The 9,800-nt window shown below is 40.6% G+C and overlaps 1 protein-coding gene across 1 annotated transcript; it reads right to left on the reverse strand.

The window, feature by feature from the left end:
- Positions 1 to 730: 730 nt before the first annotated feature.
- Positions 731 to 9,258, reverse strand: vps26bl (vacuolar protein sorting 26 homolog B, like). The gene is made up of 6 exons (XM_040012227.1): positions 8,879 to 9,258; positions 6,170 to 6,326; positions 4,764 to 4,928; positions 4,502 to 4,677; positions 4,263 to 4,405; positions 731 to 3,220 (listed from the first exon to the last, which is right to left on the reverse strand). The coding sequence occupies exons 1-6, from the start codon at positions 9,099 to 9,101 to the stop codon at positions 3,083 to 3,085; spliced, it is 1,002 nt and encodes a 333-aa protein (XP_039868161.1). The 5' UTR covers positions 9,102 to 9,258; the 3' UTR covers positions 731 to 3,082.
- Positions 9,259 to 9,800: the final 542 nt, after the last annotated feature.

Genomic DNA, 9,800 nt, shown 5'->3' on the forward strand with positions numbered 1-9,800 from the left:
CATTCATCATATAATACCATGCCAACAGATCATTCTCCTCGGAAGCTCTTCAGCTGCTGTTAAACTTTCACTTTGAATGAATGACTCATTTGAAAGTTTTGAGTTTTCTGAAGACTGCAGAAAATCTCAAGACATGAAAGTTTCTGCTTTATTTTTAAAGCAAAAACTGCATTCCAATCTTTCTTCTACAGTCAAATCTTCAAAGACATTACCTCTATAATGTCTTTGAAGATAGGTATAACACTTGCTGTATTTTAGTACTCGAGGATAAGAAATTGTAATTTTAATGATACTGTTCACCAAGCTGAATATAAGATCTTTTTAATATAAGATGGAGTTGAACCCCCTTTCATGCCCCTGTTTAGAATCTGTGAACCTGCAAACAAAACCAGCATGAAGCCCGTGTTGTTTATTAAGAACAGAATCTTTAACTTGTTGTTCGTATTTTCCCACCAAGCATGGCACAACTATTCCTGATATCATCATCATCATCACCTGTGCGTACCATAAAATCAGAACCAAACCTGATTCAATCCTGCCCCCTTGTGACAACACTGAAATACAGAATATCACAGAGCCCAATGTTGATCATTTTTAAACTCCCAGGAAGAGAACCGTTTAAAAACAAAACTGAGTCACAGTAACTAAGAGATGTGTTCACCAGGACGTGTCTCACTCAGAGCGGAGATAATCTACTCACGTAAGAAAAAAGTGCATCGAAAACATTAGCCGTGTTTCTCAGTTATTTAATCCCTTTGATTTCAAAGAATAATTGGAATATAAAATGATTAAAATCAACATTTATAAACAAGATAAAATGTGACAGGAATATAAACAGAAGGTGGGGGCTGCATTTACATTGTGCATTTATATTGTACATTTCATCGTTTATTCTGGTTTTACATTCTCGCCGTTGTCAGAGTTCACCAGTACTGATAAAAAGTAGAATCACAGGCCATTCATGAAAAGAGCGGAGCATGAACTGCGTGCCCTGCGAGGCAGAGAAATACTGCAGGAGCTCTTTGAGACTGATCGGGTGAAGAGTGAGGCCAGAGGAGGGAAAGCTTGCTTTCTTTTATCTATCAGGAGACCAGGAGGTGCTGGTCTCCTGCTTGTCTTGATACATGGAGGTGCTCATTTAAGCTAAGAACAATTCCGATATTTTTATTTATTCATTTCCTTCAGCACAAAATGTGTGTTTTTGAAAACATTAGAAACTTGCCAGCATGTTTCTGTCAATTTAAATGTCTTTGAAATCTCCCCACCTCTCAACTCTCTCCTGCACTTTGAAGGTGACAAACCACCGTCCCTACAGTCGTATTTATCAGATATTACCAGAGCTTTATTAACTGTTTTTTTTCCCTCGCTCAACTTCTATACATGTGAATTAGAACATGTCTTGCTGGCTTAAAGCAACACAATTCAGGCTGCGAGTCTTAATATTTCAACAGTATCTAAAAAGCCGTCTGGTGACAGCAATCAAATCACCAGAGCAAAACAGCAGCATGGCGAAAACCCGACCCTACTGCCTAGGAGAGTATGAAACATACACAGTGATGCATTTTGGAAAGCTTGTTAAGCAGAAGACAGAAGGACAAGAAGATCCAGGGGCTTGCTTCGAGTGCTTCTCATTTTGTACTCATTAGTGTCCTCTCATAGTTTAGAAAAGCAAAGCAAATAATGGCACAAAAACTCCAATAAACTCTGCCTGACCTGCAGTTAAAAAGTAAAAGCAAAAGAACTCATTCTATTTAGAAAATGTTCTGGGATTGTTAATTTTCAAAATTTCATTAAGTGCTTAATATAAAAGAGAGGCCTTCAGTATACATTCACCACATCATCTAAACCTGCCTTTGTACTAAACCCATTTATTTACTGGTAGATAAACGTGGGAGCGCAGGGCGTAGCAACTCACCGTGGCAACTGTTCTCTAGTATTGCAGACATTTTGGCACCAAACCCTTATAGGCACAAAGAAGCAGCCTCAGGAGTCTATACTGTGTTAACAGGCATCTTTGTAAATAAGCGCAGGTGTAATACAGTCTTTATTAGATCTGAAGTGATGCCAACTTTCTCCTCTTGACTCAAGTTCATAAACAGTGCTGAGAGCAGAAAAGAAAAGCACACAGTGCAAATGGCAGAGAGGTTTCAAACTATCAGTGACTGGCAGCTGTAACAAAAGATGGAAGGGACACTATACTGTAACCTACTGAAGCATCAAACGTTTTCAGTGCTGGCTGAAACAAACTGATTTGGGTTCAAATGAATACTCTGTAGTCACGCCTGTTTCTGGAATGTATGAAAATAAGTCTCTTCCATTATAGTTTTTTTCAGACTGCTGTTTGGTTTCCTCGACTTATGTAAAATTAAGATGCAAAATGGAAATAAAAGTGTTTCTTTCCAGCAGAGGGCATGGCAGAAAAACCTTACATGAGTTCATGTTCAAATTTCACATTCTTGTGAGCACACAAACACACGTGCCGTCACATGTATTGTTTAGCCAGTCATTATTAACTTGTCGAATGGCTGCTGTATCAATCTTCCCACAAAGTAAGTCGTTTAAAGGAAAGGCGGTGTCAGAAATACACCTCAGATGGCTCTGTGCCATGTATTCTACATTCACACACACCTGCAAATGACATTTAAGTGCATCTAATGGGTGAAGTTCACCCCACTGAGGTGTACAATAAATGCCAAGGCATCAATTAAGTACTTACAAGCCAATTTTGTGCAGTTTTGAGAGACAGAGAAGTTAGCTGACACCATCAGTCTTAGCGTGGTAAACTCGAACCAGCTGGTACGTCAAGGTTGTTTGTTCAAATGAAAACGCTGAAAATTGCTAACAAATAGAGTCCGACTCTGGTTTATCCATCCCCACCCTCACATACACACACACATGCACGCACACACACACACACACACACACACACACACGCCTCACACGCTCAGCACACTACTCCAGCTGTGACAAACACTGCAGTGCATTTTGTCTCGATGCAAACGAGTGATTTTCACATTAAGAGTTCAGACTGACGTCTGTGCGCTGTCTCTGCTCGGATGCTCGCTGCAGCACATGCTGGGTTTTAGCCGGTGTCTTCCTCGGCGTTATGGCCGAGGAACTTCTCTGGATTGGAGGTACCTTCAAAGCGCTGCGAGGCAATGGCGGCTTGATGAGACATACTCTTCCTCACAATGTCGCCTTTCCTCCACAGTGTGATCTCCTGGAAAAAATTAAAACAACATACATGGTGGTGTGAGGGGGATGTACTGTTGGTAAACTCTCAGATCTATAAAAGTTCAAAATATTAACAATTAACTAACTGCAAAATATCCTCAGATTGCCAGAAGAATTATAGTCTTTTTTTATTTGCCCCATGTGCTCTTATTTACCAGTAATTGAATCATTCTCAGTTATAAACATTTGTTCCTCTCACATGTTTTACCCTCCTCAGTGCCTCTGTGCACACAGATTGGGGCGTGTGGCCTTGATGCCAAGACTCTGACACCCAATCAGCTTTGTTTTCCAGCTAGAGTCCCAGGACCATGATTGGACAGAAGCCCAGTCCTTGTACTGGATACACAAAACTGTACTGATTGATAACTGAGACTGTGTGTTTTCAGAAGTGCAGAACAGCGCACATAAATTTTTCATTGTGCAAATACTTCCTTCTTTTATTCATCTTGGTCATTATGAACTTTTATGCACAAGCCGCTATTATACTTTTTTTTTAGCCATGAATGGATGCAAACATTTCCTCTGTTTTCTTCTTAACTTATTAGACAACAACAAAGAAACAGTACACGTCTCCCTGGAAAAGTGCAGAAAAGCTCACTTAGTTTTGCTGGTCTCAAAAAAAGGAAAAATAACTAAGAAAATCAGAGGATCAGCTGTGAACTGCTTCAACTGGGCAATAGAGAAACTGCATTTCTGGACTGGCTTCAGTTTTCAGCCCGTGAAGTTGCTGCCTGCCTGTAACCCTCACTGACATCGCCAAGGGTTCTTTTTCCCAAACCACAGAAAGCTCGTCCAGAGACACAAAGTCATTATAGATCTATAGTACGATATTTCTAGAGTACACATTTTCTTTACTATGTTTAAAGTGGTCATATTCCTAGATACTATGACTAAACACAAAGTAGAGCTCCAAGAACGACACAGCACTCGAAACTGCTTGAACCACAACAGCTGGAACGTCATTAACAGTCACCTGTGTGAGTGAGCAGAAGAACTACAGATCTTGTGTGATCTCACTGTCTGTGTACCTGCTGTTTGAAATAGCGTCTTTCCTCTTCATCTATGAGGACCAGATTAAGGTAGTACCTCACAGAAAACTTCTTGTTAATGTCCCTCATTGTGGGGGTCAACTCATAGCCTGCCAGAAACAGCCTGATGGGGATGGACTCTCCTGTAGCACAAGACAAAAGCAGGTTTAGTTTGCAACAAATGAGATCTGCTGCAACAAGCAGCAGAACCACAGACCATAAAAGGCCTCTGACCTCACCTCTGACGGGGGCACCATCCATTATTTCATACTTTGCTATGGTGTCGTTCTCATGGTAGACGTTAGGGCCTGTGCCAGTTGTCTCCCGCTTGATGATGTCAATCTCCATATGTCTGATCTTAATCCTCACTAGGAGGAAGTAAATCTTCCCTACAATAACATCTTTTAGGTGATACCTGCAAGCAGATGATGGAATCTGTTAATATTCTCTCTTGCTTTGATCATTTCAATTTCTGATTGCAAAGAAAAAAGAAAATCATACTTGGACTTATTGTACTCAAACTCTATGTGTAGACAGTCCTCAATGCCAACTTCCATCTTGATGGAGGAGTTCAGCTCGGGGTAGGTGCTGAGTGTGTGAACCACAAGATCCAACTCTTTGCTGATGTCGTTGAGTCTCCGGCCTACTGTCGCCCTGAGAAAGTAGCTGGAAGCAAATGCAAAAACATTTGGATACAAGAGAAGAGCTAACAGCCAGTAAGCAGCATGTGAGGTTGCACTGACCAGTACACAGATTTTCATCTCTGTGTGCACAGCATGCCCCTCTTTAGATGCACTGTTGCATGCTGCAGGTATTGCTGCAACAGAGAACACCAAAGTGTACAAGAAACACACAACTTTTACAAGTGAAGGCAAACTAATGTAGCAGTTTATCTGCATTTCAGATCATATTTTAAGTAGTTCTTTGTAACTGACGTTTAGTAAAACAAGCTGGGGTTGGACCAGAGCACCTGAAGATGCTTTTCTTTACCACCAACGTTGTTGAAGAGGTAACAGCAAGTATTGTTATGGTTTTGCATGTCATGAAGTAATCTTACAAAGAAACTTCAAAGATATCTTTGAACCAGTTTGAAAACCTCACATGCAAATTTAATGGGAAAAAGAAGCCACTTGAAGATCTTCATGAGTACACACTGTCTCTCAATTTCTTAGTCAGGTGCACCACTTACTCAAATCATCTAGTTTCAAAACAGCAAGATAGTGATGATGAAAAAGCTCAACTAAAGACTTAAAAGTGGACCTTCCCGGTGCTTGAAATTAGGGCTGGGTATCGTCACTGATTTCTATAACGGATTCAATTCTGATTCACAAGGTCTCGATTTGATTTAATTTAATTCAATTTTGACTCAGATAGTCAGAAATATTATTATTGTAATCATTTATCAGTACTGACACTTGTCAGACTTCATCAGAGGTGTGAGCATCACAGAGGATGCCTTTGTGTCAAAGTAACTGAAGATAAAACAGAAAAACATGAAGGCGATTTTCCTGGCCTGGCTTTTTATAGCAGATAAGAAAACCATGAATCAATATATACCTGATGCTGCTGAAGTGAGGTTTTTATTAGAGATAAATCTAAGCGTTTTGTAATTTGGCATAATTTCAAAAAGCTTAAATTTTCTTCGGTAGTGAACAGAAGACATTAGGCTCTCTTGACAGAGAGCATTTTTTAAAAAACAAAAAACAAAGATGAGAAAATTTATAGCATTCTCACTCCTAAATATGAAGCAGGAAATTGAAGATGTATAGCTTAGCATATACGAATGAAAAACAGCGTAACACCTCAACTGCACAAAGGTTAAGGAATGTCCAGCGTTACAGCACGCCATCAAAAACATGGAACAAGCCATTAATGATTCCACTTGCAGAGGACAGAGCAGAACTTACCGTAACTTGACGTTCTGACCAGTGTATGATTCGTAGGGTTTCTCCACATGTGTGAACTCAAAGTCAAACGTCTGTGACTGTGTGAGCTCCCCTGGTCGAGCCAAGTCTTTCACCAGAGACACAAACTCGTGATGATTCCCCCTGTCATAGTACATTTCTGGAAACACAAATTAACAGTGTCACACATTGCCCATCGCTGAAGTCATTTTAAACTCTTTTATCTGAGGAACTGCAAAGACAATTGTGTACTGACAGTCCTCACAGTGACCACTTCTCCCACTGTGCTGACGCACTGACTACATGGTGCAAGCTGAATTTCAGCAGTGAAATGACTGGTCAGAAATGAATTTACATACTTTATAATTATTACTGTTTGCTTTCCATTTCCTATCTGCTCACAACTATTTCAAAATCAACTGAGATACTTTAACATGCAAATGAAAAATGCTAATCATTTTAACCAACTGAAAAAATGACTGACAGCATGATGTTTAAACTAAGCAACGCTGTTACTTGAAAAAATTTATTCTAAGTTTGTTTTTAGCGTGAGTAGCACATTTGAAACAGTTTGTGCAGGCCTGTGTTTGTTGCATCACTTCCTCTTTTAACAACTGTAGAGGTTTGGGAACTAAGGAGCGTGAATGCTGTAGGCCAAAATGCTTTCTCATTCTTGCTTGTTAAAGCATTGCAGCTGCTTAAAAGTGCAGGACACTGTTTGTCATGTTCATGTTTCAGAATGTGTTTGAAGTTTCCAACAGGTGACAGGTTTGTACTGCGGGCAGGCCAGTTTAGCACCCAGATTCTTTCAATGCACAATTAGGAGTTGTGATCTGTGGAATATGATTTGGCTCTGTTTTGCTTAAATAACGTAGACATTACCTACAGAAACGAAAAATACAGCAGTGTATTCTGGTCCTAAACCTCTATATATACACTGCATGTTTCTAGAGTGCAACAAACAACAACCAGCTTGGATAGAGTGTAAACAAACAAATATGTAACTATATATAAGAAATGTCAGAGAAATCTGTTTGAGTTTGTCTGAGAGAGAGTAAAAAAAATATCCAGTGTAAGACTGGATATCTGCAGGGTTGAAACTACAATGTGCAGAACCATGGAATACAACACTTACTACACCCTGCTGTGCGTTACCCGGTTATTTTATACCGGTTGTAAAAGAGAACCACCTGAGTAAAATAACCATTACAAAAGCTGATGTTTTAAAGAAGGTACATATAGGGCCAATTCTAATAACAGTCTGTGGCAGCATAAACCCTTATTTAACATTAAAATGCAACTGCTGGGATTTGCTAAAGAGGCATGGTGTCAGTTTTGTAACTGAAAGTTGTGGACAGCGGTATTTTTGCAGCTGGTCCTATGGCATATATAATTTCAGGAGGCGAATATTAACATTTGCAGCCTGTAATTTACTAAAAATGACATTAAATCTAACACTGAAGAATTATGCCTCTTCCGGTTGTGATGCATTCTTAGATGAGGTTTATTTGGAATAAGACAGAGGAAGAATAAATGCATAATTGGCACATTGGGTGAAGGGCTTAAAGCGGTGACTGCAAAGCCAAACTTTGGCTGTCCTAAACTCTTCACTGATTTCACATGCTGAATGGTTAGAGGTGAGCCCTACATCATACTCTCCTTCGCTGGGTCTGCTGGTTTTTTAGCTGCTAATTTGTGGTACTTAGCATTAATGTGGTGATTGCTGAAGTGAACTGGCTGGGCTTTTGTATATAAATATAGCCTAGTTAGTAGACCATCCTGCGACTGCAGCATCACAGTAATTTGTCCCAGTTAGTAAATCTGTCCCATAACCAACAAAATTAAATTACTAACTCTTTCACTCCTCTTTGTTTCAGATTTCTGTGAGCAAAGTAAAATTCCTTCTGTCCATTACTTATCCCAGCTGATCCAAGACAAGATACAATACAAAACAAAACAACAGACTAATGCAAACTGAGTTGTACAGAGCTAAATTCATGTTAGGAGGTTATGGTATGAAGTGTAATAGACACTTAATAATAACAATTCCGTGTTGTTGTTCTTTTGTTTTTGTTTTTTGTCTTGGTCAACACCAGTCTGACGGCCTCCGACTATGAATTATGGGATGGCACTGATCACAGCGTTTATCATGGCCGCCACAGAGACACTTCCAGGTCACTTAAACGGTATCATCTGATAAACACTGTTTTAAACACACGGACACAACAATACACAGTTCGCCGCACCGTCAGAAACGCCTTTAAGCAGTTTCCTTGAAACTCTCAGCTCTCAGGCTGCCATCTTTGATTGAACAAAAGTAAAAGTGACAATCACCTAATACTTCAGTTCTTACTTACATGTGATAATCTAGGCACCGAAAGTGCGACTTAACAAAAAGTGAACGTTACAGAAGATGTTTAAAAGAAGGGCCAAAGGTCACTGAGACGTAACGGCTCTCCAATGGCTGACGAGTCAGCTGACGTCGCTCGCGCCCACATCTGTCACGAGACCCGACACTTCAAATAGACACTTGTTACTGTAGTACGGCCGAACTTTAAATGCGTTTCTTGTCACTTTTTACACATTAAAGCTGTAAAATACACCATGCTGATAGTCGTCAGTACATGTAGCTAGCTACCCAGTATTTCCTGTCACACTTTGGCTACTTCTGTCTGGGGCTGAATGTGGAATTCAGGCCTAGCAGCTGCTCACCTATCTGGCCGATAAACTCGATTTTGATGCCATTATGCTCCAGCCTCTTTCCCGGGTATTTGAGTGTAACGTTGACTTTTCCGGAAACAGTTTCCCCGTCGTAGAAAAGGAAATATTTGTCTTTCCTGCCGTCTTCGCTTCTGTGCTCAGCTTTCTTTCTCGTTTCGGCGTCATTCAGAACTATATCTATGTCCGCACTCTGACCAAAACCAAAAAAGCTCATTGCTGCTCGTTAGTCAAGCGAAGCCCTGTGGCCGGATCCCGCTGGAAATGCGCTGTCTTCCTAATGAAAGAACACACTGTAGTTTGTTCTCGGTTTGCCGCGAGGAGTCCAGCGCGAGCTGCTTCCCAGATTATTGCATATTTTGAGTTACAACCGCCTGACTACGCATGCGTCTACAGTCACGTGAAGGAAATTGTATTCTTTGTAGTTTGTTTCGTTTCTCTGTTCATGAATTTTTTTGACAAATTGTACTCTCGGTGCTAAAATGTAAAAATTATAACGAGCAATATTTCGCTGAATGCCAACTTTTCAAACAATGGTAACCCTCCCCTTCACCCCACCTCTGCACCTTTCAGGCGCAGTATCAACAGGCGGAAGAAGCCACAACTCCTGGCCTCCTTGAGTTGCTACTGCCCCGCGTAAAGTCTTACAGGTGTTGGAATTTCCAATTTAAACACAATTTAATGGCCTTCAAATTATGATTGACCAAGATGTTCTTGTTGGAGGCTGAGGCTGTCCCAGCGACCGTAGGGCAAGAGGCAGGGTACACTCTGGACAGGTCACCAATCTGCTGGCTAACATTGCCACACCTATGTGTCATTCAGATTAACCGATTAAACTAACCCCATGTCTCCGGACTGTGGGAGAAACTCACGAAGACACGAGGAGAACAAGCAAACAACTCACAGAAACGCCATG

This window comes from Simochromis diagramma, unplaced genomic scaffold (assembly GCF_900408965.1).
Source record: "Simochromis diagramma unplaced genomic scaffold, fSimDia1.1 OVJJ01000123.1, whole genome shotgun sequence".
NCBI lineage: Eukaryota > Metazoa > Chordata > Actinopteri > Cichliformes > Cichlidae > Simochromis > Simochromis diagramma.

Excerpts from the sequence above, each read along its gene's own strand:
- vps26bl (XM_040012227.1), bottom strand. The coding sequence starts at position 9,101 with ATGAGCTTTTTTGGTTTTGGTCAGAGTGCGGACATAGATATAGTTCTG. Across the intron at positions 6,327-8,878 it reads CGAGTTTATCGGCCAGATAG|AAATGTACTATGACAGGGGG; the intron begins GTGAGCAGCTGC and ends TTGTGTTTCCAG. Across the intron at positions 3,221-4,262 it reads GACGCTATTTCAAACAGCAG|GAGATCACACTGTGGAGGAA; the intron begins GTACACAGACAG and ends AATTTTTTCCAG.